The sequence below is a fragment of the Platalea leucorodia genome (assembly GCF_965183815.1).
Source record: "Platalea leucorodia genome assembly, chromosome: 5".
NCBI classification, from domain to species: Eukaryota; Metazoa; Chordata; class Aves; order Pelecaniformes; family Threskiornithidae; genus Platalea; species Platalea leucorodia.
This window is the reverse complement of record NC_138827.1, coordinates 83,702,606-83,718,811: the sequence shown is the minus strand read 5'-3', so window position 1 is coordinate 83,718,811 and position 16,206 is coordinate 83,702,606. Positions and strand designations below refer to the sequence as shown.

Here is a 16,206-nt window from a genome sequence, read left to right as displayed (position 1 = left end):
TTCCTAAGCAAAAAAGAAAGTCTGAAATCTGATATTTCAGTGTCTGCTACCACATCTTCTCCCACCATGCTCATTGCTGGGATATGATCTCAATGTAATTGCAATGAGTGACAAAAATCAGTGAACTGATGTATGCAGCTTATCTCAAGGACTTCTAATATTTTTTTTTCCAGCTGCGATTACTTTGGTGAAAATGAACCCTCTCTTTGCTCCCAATACGTTCAACTGCATATAACAAAACACAATTAGAGGATTGGAACATGTAATTAAGTGCTGCTTTAAACTACTCTAATCAATGGAGCTGATTTCCACAATATATAATTTTTTCAGATGCTTAGTACAGTTGAATGTTCTTCTGTAAGCTTCCCTAGTTTCTCCAGGCAAAAGGGAAAAAGCTGCTCTTAACTCCATTTTTGTTTTTAAAATAGAGGCAAACCGCCAGCCAGCACTGTGCATGTCAGCTTCACTCCGGCTTGGCTGCACTGCTGACACAGGCTGTCTGCCAGCTCCACTGGAAATAAATGTATTGAATACACTGACCATGGGCAAGAATAAGACTAGTTTAGGAATAAGAATGAAAAAAAAAAAAGTTCAAAGCACTTAAAACTCAGCATTAGTGTATTTTATAGAATCAATTAGGACTTTCAGGTGAATGTAATATAAAGGCAAACATACATACCTTTGCATTTGTTTGTTGTCTTATCCAAAATAGCCTTCGTGGATACAATTTTCCCATACCTAAAATGTATTATACATATGTAAGGGAAGTGAGAAAAAAAATCCTATTACAACAGATACCCAATTTACATTATTTTATATCCTATTACCCTTTACTTTTAACAAAATGCAATAATAGACTATATAATTATACAATGAAAATTCATATGTAGATAGAACTGACAAAAAAGATCAACAATTTCAAGCACGATCTTGTTCTATTCTCCCTATGTTCTCAGTGGCACAGCAGAATCACAAAACAAGCCAGAGAAAAAGTGCTTTACGGAAAAGAATACAACACAGTTAAAATCCTGGTACATATAAGAAACCACATTTTAGACATAAGCTTCGACTCTCTCAGCATATACCAGATAAAGCAGACACACTGCCTTGTCAGTGCTAGGCTGTTAACTAACACGGTACAAGGGGGCAGGGGAAGTAGAAAACTTAGCTATCTCCCTCCCCCGCCCCCCCCCCCCCCCAAAGTTAAAAACTCTGTTCTGGAAGGCGACAAGTGCAAGTCAGATTTATGAAAGCTGAGCAGCAAAGGTGGTAAAGAACCTTCTGTATTTTTCAAATGGAAAATTGAAATGTAAACAATTTCAACTAAAACCAAAACATCTCTCAGGAAAGTTTCTATTTTCTTTTTTTTGAAAGAAAAACACAGGCATTGCCTGCTCCTCAGCTTCTCAGTAACTGGGCAGTCCAGGTGCCAATCTGCTATGCAGTCCAAAGGTGAGCACCCAGACACCTAAGGGCAATTAAGCTTGGGAAACAGGCAGACAGCAATCCCAGCTAGAGGAACGATTGCTGTTTCTGAAGTGCTCTGCAAAGTTTATCAGTATTAGGTTTTTGATCAAATTTAGAGTAGACTTTGTCACTGCTGGTGAAAACTTGCAGTTTTCCTTGGAAGTCAAATCCCAGTTTCAGTTTTAAAAAGGCAACTCCCTTGGCCTGCATCAGGAGCAGAATCAGAAACGGAGCACAGGTTTCCCAAGTTCCTTACCACAACCTCCTCTGTTTGCCTGTGAATTACATTTGATAGAGTGCTGTGAGTATACAACAGAGAAACGATGCAACATGAGTTGGTTTTCACATGAGAATATAATGTAACTTATTACACTAACAGGTATACCTAAGCACTGTGTGCTAAGAGGTTCTTTATCATTGTACAAGAACCCAAAACGAACTGAAAATTATGCGAAATGTTACCAGCATAAGAAAGTGGAATTTGGGGAAGAATGAAGTGTTGCCAGTTCACCTGCTAAATGTAACTTCAACAGAGTGAGTATCATTTCAAAAAGATATTATTTCAAAAGACAACTAACTCAATTTCTGCAGTGACTGTATTAGTCTTAAAAGTTCTTCAAAATACATAAGAAGCCTAATAAATAAAGTCAAGCTTAGTTAAGAGTACTCAAATAACTGCTCACTTGCAAAATGATAGTTATTCAAGGATGAAGCCTATTTACAAAGTACCTTCCCCCTAAAGAACATTTAAATACATGTTTCAGTGTAGTTATCACTCTCTGTGACCAGTTTCAAGCACCTATTTATGTTTATTTCAAGCACCTGTTCTGTTTATTCAATGAGTTATTGTATGGCTTCGAACAGTTGCAAGGGGGGAAACCTGGGACATTAGCCACTAGGTGTTGGCTTCCTTATTGTATCTGAAATTGTGAGCGTCTACACTGATAAAACCTTCAGCTGGGGCTGTATGGCTAGAAGGCGCGTCCCCTGGGTGGTGGATAGGGGATCCCTCTCTGGAGGGTGCACCGGATAAAATTGAAAAAGGTGCTGCGAACCAACGCAGCCTAAGGGAAGGCCACCCTGACAGAAAAACCACTGGCCCTCCAAGTCATGGGGGTTGGGCAGGAGGCCAACTACCTCCTCCCACAAAAAAAAATAAAAAGTTGCAGAAACAACGAGCATCAACTCGGAGATGGAGAAAATCAGTAATGAAGTGAGGAGGAGAAGATGGAACTGGATCGGTCATGTCTTGAGGAAAAAAACCAACAGAAGACTGCGCTGTGGCCCTTGGGACTCCAGAGCACGCAGCCGCAGACTGATCGAAGTGGAAGAACGATGTTTGCGCCTTGTGTGCCTCCTGGCACTGAGAGAATTCAGATCAGATCAGACACTGATATAAAATAGAACTATCCATCTATAGCCTAGAAATGTACAAGTGTCAATGAAAATCAATGCATACCTAAATATAATACGCTAGAAGTTGTAATAAAGCAATAGAAATTGTGCCTAATAGTTGGCGCAGGTACCTCCTTATTAGTGCCACTTATTTTCCAAATATGTCATTCCATTTAGAAAGCTCTATACCTCTTAAGTCAAAACTTCTGAAACTTCCCCCAGAATTTTTCAGAGTGCAGAGTAAACGTACATGTTATAAATGAGCGAGGCAAACCGTTCAAGGACAGTGCTCTTCAAGATCCACTAAACTCTTGTGTCCCAAGTCGCTTGCACCCAGCATTATATTTGACGGCCAGCATTCTCCATACCCTATCAGCCTCCCTAAGCTTCTTAAAGCCAACAGCTACATAACCTTTTGTGGGAAAAAATCCCTGAAGTACAATCCTGTCCCTGCTACTGTTTCAGTTCTTGAAAGTGTAGGAAGCGGTGGTGGTGAAAAACTACAGCAGTGGGTATCTACATAAACAAACTGCAACCGTCCGCCAGTTTGGTCATGGAGGGGAGTCAGGGGCTGGCTATGGCCTGCGCTGGCCTGCAGATGCTGACAACACACCAGCCCATAAACACATGTCTGCATGTCTGTTTTTTACAACCACTTCATGGACCGTCTTCCAATGTGCAAGACCGCTAGCGATTTAATTCACTGTCCTAGATAGCACGGCTCCTGCAAAGAACCAGCTGCCATGGAAGGCTGCCAAGAAGTTTCAGCAGTGTGAGTCTAGGAACGATTTGGAGAACCAGTATAACAATAGCAGCTATCACCAGGATTTCTCCTACGATTTTCCCTGTGAATACTCCTCCCAAGTGCTAGCTCTCTACTCACGCCATGAAGAACAGAAACGCAGTTTACCCCACCTCAGCCTGGGCAGAGGGATACATCCCCTCCTTGCTCCCACCATGTGGTCTGATATCGGGGGAAATTACTCCTTGCAGTTCCTCATAAATGCTTCCTTCAAATGATGACCGTCATGAAAATCTACTTCCTTCCTCCTAAATCCTGCAGTCGTAATACTGCTGTTAACACAGACTCCTGCGTTCAACTGCTCATTTGTTAGGTGCAACTGCAACTGAGACCCACCAGAAATCAATGAGCTATAAAACACATAAAAGTCACGGTGCAAACTAATATGTATTGCCTGCTTACAAAAAGGAATATAGCAAACAAGAGAAAACTTATATTCCAAAGACGTCTGTGATATTAGGTGTTTCCTGAAGATCATCATTCCTCTCAAAGCTCACACGTATCTAGCTGTCTTAGGCACCCTGCTGAGGCTATTCTTCTGCTCCAAAGCCTTACTGCGTGCTTGATGAGACTTGCTACCTAAGGCAGAGCACACCTCATGGTTGGCAGAATCACTCTACAGTGATTGGCGATTGCTCATTCCCTCTCCTCTGAAGCAATTTTTAAAAATATGCTTTCTTTTAAATTAAGTGCTAATCTTGAGAAATAACAGCTAATCCGGCTGGTAACAAGCAACTATGTATTCCTTATTAAGTAGGTTATTTTTCTCCCAAAAATAACATCAAATGAATGTTCAGCAGCAATAGAGGGTTTTGGGGTGGGCTGGGTTTTTTTTGGTTTCTTTTGTTTGTTTGTTTGTTTGTTTGTTTGTTTTTTGAGTGCTATTAACACATTCCCTCTTTAGTCTGAATTATCTTTGGAGATTATAAGATCTTTTCAGCTTTGCATCACTTTTCTATACAGCACTTGTACCAATGTCAACTAACGTATCAAAGAAGAGAGGGCTTGGATAAGAAGCAGGTAAATAATAGCCAGGGTGCACTGGTTATAGGATTAAAAGGGGTATGTTCAGTAACAGTCTGTGTACCAGTGCACAGGTTATCGTTATAGTACAGAACACCAATACAAATGGATATTTGGATACAAGATAAAGAAGAAACTTGTTCAAAAGCTAAGTTAGGAAGATAAGCAGTACTGCTACTAAATAGGATAATGCTTACTGCTGCCCATTACACACTCTTTGTGCAGAAATGAAAGGGTAACCCCACCTACTCAGCTGCCCTAAGAAGATCTACTGCCAGGCAACGTGAACGTCAAAACATAGCACTATACCTTTGTCTTACATACTTTTGAAGTGGAAGGCTTGAAGCAAAGCATCAACATACACTTTTTAAAAATCACATTGTTCAGCAACACGGTCAAACCCAGTACAAATAATCACACTGACAGATTTGTTACAAATAGCTAGGAATACTTTTGACATTTAAAACACCTCTGTAGCCTAATTTTGGTGACCTCTGTGATGATGGAAGAAAAGGTCCTTGGAAAACTAAGTACACGGATCAAACTGAACCAGTGTTTATTTTTTTCCCTTTGTACATCTGCTAGTGTAACAAACATACTTGCAAACATGAGGGCGATAAGATGCCATCATGAGCATGACAAAGAATGGGGAATAAAGTAGCTTGAAGTCTCTGCCACAAGTGCTACTTTGAGTGTTGAAAGAACTTATCTGTGTGTGCATTAGGGGAGGTACAATAAGAACAGGCAGTGAGAGGCTTGATGGGGGTTGTCTGGAACGAAATGTTCAAATCTTTGTCCACAATAGCTTAATGTACCTCATACCAAGCTCACAGTGCTTCCCTTTGCAGTACTTTTAAACTGTGTTCCAGCTTGTGCCGTGAAGGGTTTCTCTATCACCTGTCGTTGACTCGGACGCTACCATGACATAAGGATCTCTGCTACCACAGAAAGTCCTTGCCTTTTAGAGCTCCTTAGGTCCTCAATCCTGAACTGTCCAGAACTTTGTGTTGAAGATGAGCAGTGCTCTCTCTTTCCCTAGGTCCAGTCCAGCTGTAAAAAGAGCATTCCTAGAGATCCTGCTGTTATCCCTTGCATTACTGTAGTGCTGTCAGAACTCCTCTGCTATGCAGAAACAATGCTGCGTATCTTCTGTGTTTACTCTAGATTAATTTTTACATCTTAGCATCTTATCACTGCCCTTCATGGAATGCTCTTTATTTCTAAGAGTCAGAATCGTGGTAAAACCAGGAATGGATTTCGTAACATATAAGTGGCTCTGAGTACATGAACTCACTATCAGGTGGAATTGTGAAAGGAAAGAGAACCTGGCTGAACATAAAAAAATTGGTAGGGAGCCAATATTCCCACCAGGTGGCCAAAGACAGGAGAGGACAACAAACAAGCAGATCCAGCAAGGAGGGTCATGTGGGAGAGCAGAGCAGTTCATCCTAAAATACACTGCAGTTGCTGAATGGATCCACATCAAAATAAGCCTTACTTTAGACTAGGGTAAATAACTAGAACAAAATGGATAAAGCAAATACTTCCAAAGCAATTCCTGTATATTAATTGCGACACTAAAAAGAACATGCAGGTGGGGATGCTTAGTCTGTAAATCAGCTTTAAAAAAAAACCAACCAACCAACCAAACAAAAACAAACCAAAAAACACACCAAAATAACTTTCTTATTCAAACATGGTCTTACTCAGTGCACAACGTGGTCAGTGGGCACCTTGCATGTGCTCTAAATGCAGTAAATTCCTGCTTGAAAGGGAATACTACTATCCTTCAGTATGACCCTAAATAAATGCATGTAACAAACACTGACTCCTGCATATCAGTGCAACTTTTAAAACAGCATCCTCACCTCCTCAAACAGAGTATTCTATTTTGAACAGTATGACTCAAAACATTTACATGAAACTGATGGTCTTAATAGCCAAGTCCTCACCACAGTCTATCTCATTTGTGGAGTACATGGAAGCCCAACCCATTCATCTCGACTGAGACCTGAAGAGGAGGCACCTGAGCAGTCCATGGGAAGGCCTCACCTATGCTGCAGTTCTCAGCTCCTCTATACCACCCGGTGCAAAAGGAGCAAAGAAAATTCCCTGTAACTGAGGGAAAGAGTCAAGAGAGTTGTCAGCAAGAGCTGACCTGGTACAGCTGGCTCCCATACCTCACTGCTCTTCCAGTGTTCAGGGCATTTCTAAGCCAACAGCACAGCCTTAAGGGAACATTAATCAGCCTCAGCAATCTTTTCTGCTGGATCCAAAAAACACCTCTGAGCAGTACAAAAGGTTTTATCTGTCTCCCATACCTCCCTCTCTCTGCTGCATCTTGGGAAAGTGGTGTACTGAACCTTAAGCTCTTACTCCCTTTTAAGCTTAGACAAACATAGGGAGTTTTTGTTTCTCCATGTATCAAATTTCTAATTTCCCAATAAGGGGAATTTCAGAAAATAATTGTCAATACTATACTGCTAGTCCTTGTAGTAGCCTACTCTAATCCCGCTATTTAATGATGGGTAAATGTTCTCTTACAAAAACTTGATAAAGAAATTTATTCAATCCAGCAGAATATTGAGTTTGGAGAACAGAATCAAACCATATGGTTTCCATTTTTAAATTCTTCTTCACCACATCTATGCCCTAGCATAGAAGGAGACATTGCTGAGAACATTTTGTCCGTATTTTGTTTTCTGTTGTTGGAAGACACACTGTTCTTTGAGAAACTCTTTGGAATCACTCAGTTGCTTTATGGCCATCATGAACCTAAAGATTTGCTACTGGAACATAATGAGTACCTACCACCAAAAGCTGGACCAACCATTTTTAGTGCGTAATTAAACATTACATAAAAAGTTGCAGTTATATTTTTCTTATTTTTATTTGCACAGTTAATGGGTATGCATAATCTAGCTTAGTACAAGCTGTGTTTTGAAACCGTTACAGATTTGACTAATTTGCTTGGTTGAGCAAAATCTCCTATACTAGCTTCAGATATTCAAGCACTGGGTTAATCAACTCAGCCAGATGTGCCCTGTTTCAGGCACTGGACCATATTTTTCACTATGTGCAAAACAGGACTTCCTTATGAACCTAAATTAAACTTAGCGCGCTGCTTTGACGACATTCTGTCAAATGGTCATGTGATTTTGACACAAAGCTAGTTCCTTTCTTATTAATTGTCCCTTTGACTCTCTGGTACTTCAGAGAGAAAGATGGTATTTTCAAAATATCCAAGTAGTCCTCTGTCATTTTTTATTATTTTACTTGGGAGATAAATAATACCTCCAAATAAACTAGAATTTATTATTATGGAAGCCAACTACTGCTTTGATTGCCTTTACAAAATGACTAAAATTACATTTTGTCCCTTAATGTAAAGACTATTTTTGGTGAGTTAGGATCTGTGTACTAATAAAAAAAACAAACAAACAAACGAACAAAAAAAACCCACCAAACACCAAAAACAAAACCAAAAAAAAACCCAGTCCCACAGATCTTTGGCTTTACTGACAATTCATTAGTCTTACATGCTGCTGTAAATTCTTCACAAGATCAAGAAAGCTTTCTTCACAACCTCTCTACCTTTAATTCTTCATTTAAGTTTTGCATATTTGTGTTTTCAATAAGAATCAGTGGATAAAAGCATGTATCATCATCATTACCGATGCAGTTAGCAATACTAGCACAAACCAGTATTCCTTTGGTACAAACGATCTTTTCTTCAGGCTCAGTAGGTTACAATTCCAGACGTCACTGAGACATAATCAAAAATAGCAAAAACAGATGCAAAGTCAGATATACTATCAGCTCTTACAGTTATCTGTCCTTAGAAGAGCAGATGCTCAGCATAACGGACATATACAATTTGGTGAAGTGTGACCAAATGCCTTCTCAGTTTCTTGGACAGTATTAATTCTAACAGATAAAAAGCAGTATTTTATGAATACGTATTTGGTTTATAGTGTACAGGCTCTACACAAATGTAACTGCTCCATAGCTAAAAAGAACCAGGAATTGAAGATTAACAAATAGCAAAGTGACACACAGGAAAAAGATTTTGGAGATTATTATTTTTCAGCTACCCATTTTGTTTTTCGTAAGAGCAGTTATTTCCTGGTTTAGCCGAGGATGAGCCGTGGGGATAGGGAAGAAATGTTTTTAGAATCAGGAAACGTTTGCTTCCTCTTGCTTTGTAGAAATGTGAATAATCTCTCTCCATTCCTTAGAAGCTGACTGAAAGTCAAGGGGAAAAAGTCCTGTTAGCATCCTACAGCTATTTTTACGACGTTTTGCAAAGGTTTTTCAATTAGTATGCTCCTTTTTGCACAACAAACTGATTATCTTAAAGGCACAACCCACTCTACAATGCCCTTTCATTTCGCACAACTGAGGAAAACTGCTTTTTTTGTACTTTAAATGTTTAAGACATATTACAGCTGACACTAAAACAGCATTCCTAATGTGGCTTTCTAGTGTGTACTAAACCAACAGATTTCCAGCAATTCCCTGCAGAGGTGTTTTCTCCATCAATCTTAAATCAACAAATAAAGTAATGGAATGTTTATTTAGTCTTACTTTATAAGGTTAAGAATGTTGCAATATGTGAAAAAAAGTAGTATTATGACACAATCACGGGGCGGGGGGGATCCATGAAGCCTCCCGCCAAAGAGCTTTTGGAGTGGAGGGGAAGGCTCTCGTGTTCTTCCCTGGCAGGCATTGAGAAGAATTCAACTGATGCTACTTTGAGGAAAAACACAACAGCAGTAGAACTGAAATAATGAGAGATTTAAAAACCTAAGTATAAAATCTTTACATCAGGGTTTGTTTTGGGGCTTTTTTGTTAATTTAAAAGAAAAAAAGAAAAGGCAAATTCTGAAGGATGCATCTATAACTTCTTTTCTAGGCTCTGACAAGTTTACTGGCATCTGTCGCCTCAGTCGCTCCACCGAGGATGTGAATACAGGTATTTGGCAGAACTGTGGTTAATAATCACCCACTCTTCAGGGGGAGATTTTTTTCAAAGCCCTGAATCTTGGCCTATCGTTGCTCAGCTGCAACATGATTTTTACTACTAAACACATGGTATTTAATTTCCATTTAATCTTTCATAGGCTAGCAAGATAATAATGCTCAACTTGCTGGTAGGGAAAGACCAAAGCAACAGCTCTGGACACTGAAAAAGGAGAGAGCAACAACAGCAAAAGTGGCAGAGCCAAACTCTTGCACTGCATAGATCATCTTTATAGACACCTAAAGATTCTCATCCTCCGAATGATGCTTATGAAAGCCAGGATGCTAACATGCTGGTCCTAAATTTGTTGATTACATATCTCTTTTCACTGTAAAGACGCAAGATGTCACATGCTGTGAAGAAAAATGGAATTTCAAGCAACAAACTGAGAAAAATGATCCCATTCAGTGTTTCGTGCAGCCACTGCCCCTGCAGTAACCCAACCTAACTTCTGACAAGCTGAGGTGATTTAGCATAATCTCTGAACCATCTGCTCCGCTATCTATCAGTTCAGTAGCCTTGTTACTTTACAGTTTATAGGTTAAGAAACACAAACGGATTTGCCTCTGACACGCTTCGAAGGGCAAGTATTGTCTAAGTAACCATAGCTTGCTTTCTCCTAAACTGAAGAAAAAGAAAATAAAAATCACAGTAATGCATTAACCAAAGCATCTGTTCTTTCAGAAAAGGAAATTGTTTATGTTTATCATCATCTTTACAGTTTATGAAATCAACAGTTCAGCAGAGCTAAGTAAATACTTCGTAACTTATTTTTGCCTACACTTTTAGGAGACTTTTCTTTTTACCCATTTGAAAACTCATATGCAAAGTATTTTGCAAGGTGTGAACTACGTAGTTACATTACGTTTTCAAACATCTGTTAGCAGGGACACAAATGCTTGTTGACATTAAAAGTGTTGTTTCCTGCCAATGTTCTACTGAGTTTGATGACCAACGTTAGCGAAAGACCACTCTGCATTTTTCTTACATGTTATGTGGCATTGTTCCTTGAGAAAAATATTTTAGAGTTGGATGGAATATGAAGTGATGTGTGCAATTTAGATTGAATGGTTTAGAAACTGATTTGCTACTATACTACTTCTAATTTGGAATATTGTAATATATATGAAGTACTCTTACACTAAAGGCATTATAGCAAGTTTTACCGTAAGGCACTGAACTGAGGATCATTAATGTGAAAATGATTTGTGCAATTATTCAGATAGTCACAAACAATAATCTCCGAATTATCATAAATTATCATAAATCAACTAACATATATTAAGACATTTGCACAAGAAATTATCAGTAAATGCTGCAACATTAGAAAAAAATCAAGACGTCTGCCTCCCAATTCCTGCCTTACAAAGCAGGCTGCACTTTCTAATCTGTATCATTCAGCATCTAGTTTAGCAGAGCAAACTATGGAGAATCCTTATTTTACAAAAAGAGATAATTAATTAAAAAGATATTTGGAATTCTTGGCTAACCCACTTTTTAGTACTACAATCATTCTTACTTAAAAAAACATAGGACAATCTACATTTTCTGCAGGAGTTTGTCTGTGCACCTACTGACAAGGCTACTCAGGTATGTGGGAAGGGGTTACAGTTTCCTACAGCTACAAGATGGAAGAACAAAGCCACATTATTTTAAGAAAGCAAATGGTCTCACCCTGTTGTTCTCTTACCCTAATACTACAGAATGGACATAAATTATGCCTGGGTTAAGAGTGAAGCACTGGGAGGAAAAAGGAAAAAAAAAAAAAAAAATAAAAATCTGCGTTTTATACACAACTGAAAGCAAAACCTGAAGCAATATTCTTTCAAAATAAATTATCATAGTTCCTGTGGCTCCCAGAAAGAATATAAAGAATATAAAAAATATGAGATATCACATAGCCATGAAAGATACAGGGTTTTTTTGAAAATCATAATTCATTTGCACGCAATAATAAAGTTCTGAACAGGTTCAGATTACAAGTCTGGAATATTATTTCTACAGTCTAGCAATTTCTTTTATCTTTTTTTTCACACTGAGAAATGATCACTAATCAAGACAATGATTTGGGAAGATGAGAAATTAAGCCAGATGAATGCTAATATGTATTTATAAGCCAAGCTCATGTCAGGTCTGCAGACATGCACGTATTGATTTACCACTGCTAGCTGTTTTAATCTGAAAGTAAGGCAGTATTTCTACACCCAGCCATAAATCTTGGCAAATTTCAGCCTCACCAATTTTGCAGTGCCTGCACTAACAGCTTGAAAGAATAAAACTATGATAACATAAGAGAGCAGTTCTTGTTATTCATAATTTATAACTCCTTTCTCTTCCCTGTGCTAAACAGTACAGATCAGCCTGGGAGCATAAATTAGTCTCTCCACCTGAAGACCTTTTATTTTTTCAATTCCTCCTCTTCCATCCAAGGAAGTCAAATTCAGTTATTGTCACATATGATGCATTGTCCTTTATTTTGGCTTTTCCTAAGCATATTTCTCTTTCTTGTGGGAGGGAGTTAAGGACAAGGCAAGGGGAAAATATTAATCACTAAATTAATCATTAAATTTATCAATACTTCCCAATACCTTTTTCCCTTGATTTAGTCAGAACAGTATAAATCAAAAGGTGTTATTCTGGCTGCAGTCCAGGCTAGTGTGAGATTACCTCCTATCCGGATAGATAGACAGACACCTATTAATGCTACAAGCCTGTATACTTGCAGAAGATTAATCTTTAATTTAGTCTTGCCTATTAATTTCACTTCTAGTGAAGGTTGCTAACCAAGTCTTACACCCTCAGTTTAAATAAATGACGCCCCAAGGAATATGTTGGCAAAGTCTTGAAAACCATGAGATTGGAGATTGCCAATGAACAAGGGCACTTTGAGCCACATCCCATTTCCTAAGCCCTGACCCATCTGTCAACTCTGAACGGCAAAAAACTGTCGTCTCACATATCGTGTACATTACATATATACATAGACATAAAACCACATACATATATATGTACACACACACATAATGCTTTTTCTTACATTTATCTTGTATGGAAGATGCTTGGTCACTGGAATAATGCCTGTAACTGATAACTTTTTAAAAATATGTCAGTGTATTTCATATGTTTTCCTTCTGTTTTTGTAATACTACGACAACACTAAGTCAACAGGATGAATCCAAGATCTGGCCTGCTGGGTTAAAATACCTTCTACACAAAGATATCTATTTGTTCTTATCTGCATCTTGCACTAATTTAACACCCTATCGTGGAAAGCGCTGACTGCCCCTCTTCTGTCTGGAGGGCAGAAAAGGAAAACAACCAATACATTCAAATAACTTCCAGTCTCTCTCAACTGCATTTTAACAGTCATTCTTTTATGAAATACTCACAGTAACATCCTGCTTTCAATAGCTATTCTATACTGGAATTAACATCTAATTATGAAGAAAGTGTAAAATTAATATTAGAGTCTGATCTCCTCTAATTTCTGGTAACTTAACGTCAATCATACTACAACAGCACTAAATGGACAAATTATTCAAAATCACTGCTAAACCTTCCAGAGGCCTTGCCCCCTTAATAGCACGGCATGTAGACTTGATCCCTATTTGAATCTGCTTCTCTAGTCTCAAGTCCCAGCTGTGCTGAATAGCAAATATCTCCATTTCAATAGGGAAAATGGTTGTACTAAAGTAGTTCTCTCCAGGGGTCAAAATACTTCAGAAGGGCATTTAAGTGGCTGTATGTTATTGAGCAGAAACATCAGCTCACATATTATTGATTATAACTGCATGGTTCTGTTGAAAAGATGTCTGCAGTAGTATTAAGTGCTGACATAGCGACAGAGGAGTGTTATGCATTAAAAAAAAATACTATCCATCTGTTGCAAAATTTTAGATACATGAGCAATCACAAGCTGTAACACAAAATCTAAAGTGCAACCTTTGTGGCTGATGCGTCAGGGTCGTATCCAGTGACACTTCCTCAGTTTCACACTGCTTAAGATAGACAGTCTTTTGAATATTGATTGAAGCAAGCAGGAGGCAGAGTTTGATTTCTGCAGTTTTGCAAAGAGAATGTAATAGATACTTATCTGGAAATTTGCTTTTGGTAGCTTAAACACACCATTTTCTTTAAAAACACCATTAACCTGTTCTGATCCCATCACTATAGCAGCTAGCCAAGTGCAACTGAAGTCTTCTGGAACCACCACACATTCAGCCTCCTCTTAGCCCTGAGCTGCAGACAGACCTGCAGTCACAGCACACTGCCCACTACCAGATTGTCATGTAAAACATCCCTGAGCTGACTGAAACTGATGTGATCCCCCAGACCCTCATTTCCAGTGTTTTGGGGTTTTTTGTATAATGACTATGTCAAATGCCACCACGGAAGGATAAATTCAGTGTCCCAGACTGCACTCTGGCTGGTGTCCATCAGGAAGCGCTTGGATCAATGGGCTTCACAGTGAAGAACACAGACAAGGGAGGTTAATCCTGGCCTAGCAGGGAAAACCCAGCCCATGAGCACCTGTGCAAAGGAGTGACTCAAGCCTGGGTCAACTAGGCTCAAAGAAAATGGGGATCCACCAGTTCGCTGTATAAACTACAAGCCTGGATGGCATCTACATTAAACAGACGTGGATTCAAAGTTTCTTAAAAGGAGCAGCCATGGCAGTTTCATGAACCCAGAGCACCAGCAGCCACAGAAGGGACTATTCAAAAAACACATTCTGATACAGTGCCAAGAAAAATCAACCAACCACTGCATGACAGCAAAGCTGACAGGCAAGCCCAAAATCAGTGAAGTTAGTCTGTATCACAACAACCCTTCTTGAACAGATTCAGCAACATATGCCAACACGGGAGCTTGTACGACATGGTCACAGCATTTCTGGGCTTTACAGACCTTTTTTTTATTATTGAGAGCCTGAGATGACTATTTCTTTGCCTGCAAGAGGGCAGCAGAACGAACTTAAAAGTGATAAAGTACTATAGGAAAGAAGCTGTAATTTCTACTTGAGGAGGAATGCCTACACTTCAGATTCTAAAATAGTTCATTTACTCATTTTCCTGATCAATTTATCTAAACAAGATGCTTAAACCAATCCAAACAGAAATCTTAAAATATTTTTAGTGAAAAACACTCAGAAGCAGGAAAATGTAATGGATACAGCTATGGCACAGAAAAGGACTGAGAATCCAAAGAGGTAATGGCTATATCCAATGCCAGAAAGCCACTCATTAGTAAAGAGTTAAACAGTATCTAGGTCACTCTACAGTCTTTCCTGCACACCCTCAGCTCACTGCATATCGGAAATGCTGTGTGGGAAGGCCAGGGAACTAAACTCACAGATCAAGTATGACTCAGACTGCAGTAATTTAATGATACTTTTTTTTTCCTCTTAAATTATCCTTGGGATTAAAAGAATCCACACCCTCAACACGAAACCAAATCACGGTGAAAGGAAGAAACCACAAATTCACAGATCTTTGAGTTAACAAAAGGTATCTAGAAGCAAATTAATTATTAATGATGAAGGACTGAGACCTTTCCTATAACATACTATATGGTCAGAACAGCAGAAGGTGAAGAATTCGAGCCCCAGTCAGATGTTCTTCTGAAAGCCCTAGTGGGGATGATCTCAGCAGCAAGAATGTCAGAGAACTGTCTGCCAAAAAAATAAAGGAGAGCCGTCACAGCCAAATGCTGACCTCTACCACTAGAGGAAAGCAACTTGAGAGAAAAAGCCTCACATTTCCTCCACCACTGCAGAAGCTGAAGTCTAACTGTCAAGTATCTCGGCACAAGCGTGAGCAGAAGACAACTGTTAGATCCTGGAGAAGGCAGAACACCAGCTACCCAGGTCCAAATACAAATCCAGTTAAATCCCTGAGGAACAATTAAAATTTCTGCAAATTCTGTCCCACTGAACAAAGCAGAAGCTTGGAAAGGACACTAATGAGCAGAAGAAAACATTGCCCTCAGAAATACTCCTTCCTGACAACAATACGAAATCATGAAAATTTACTCTTTCCTCTACACTTCAAGCTGCCTCCCTCCCCTTCACTTAAGGAAAGGACAAAAAAAAAGCACATTAACTACCACAAAAAGAAGAGTAAAGCTAAAATGTCCTAACAGCACTAAAATGTCTTCTATCACAGGAACTCATAAATTTTCATCCAGAGAAACAGAAACTAATTTCCCCTTTTTCATCGCAAAAATTTAACTAGCTTTGTTGTGCTGATATAAACAGCACTGGATCCCTTTTTCAGAAGAGTTCTTATTAGTATATTGTGAAGTACATGGCAAGCCAATTATAAAGAATTGAGCATCTGGCTTTACAGCTATATATTTAGATGTATTCCACTCTGTTTCTAATTAAATGATCTAATTTTTTTAATCCCATGAGATAAAGAAACTAACAATGTTCCCAAAACCTATATCCACCATATAAACATCACCAGGATGCTTGGTCAGCAACCAGTTACCTTTG

At 38.9% G+C, this 16,206-nt stretch overlaps 1 protein-coding gene across 8 annotated transcripts in view; it reads right to left on the bottom strand.

Annotated features, from left to right (window-relative positions):
• The window catches only part of RBMS1 (RNA binding motif single stranded interacting protein 1), a 96,981-nt gene that overhangs the window by 41,894 nt on the left and 38,881 nt on the right, over positions 1-16,206 (bottom strand). For all 8 annotated transcript variants that reach the window (XM_082313325.1, XM_082313322.1, XM_082313321.1 and 5 more), the window contains exon 3: positions 680-738. In XM_082313325.1, coding sequence (XP_082169451.1) covers positions 680-738 — 59 coding nt within the window. The remainder of the gene's footprint in view (positions 1-679; positions 739-16,206) is intronic.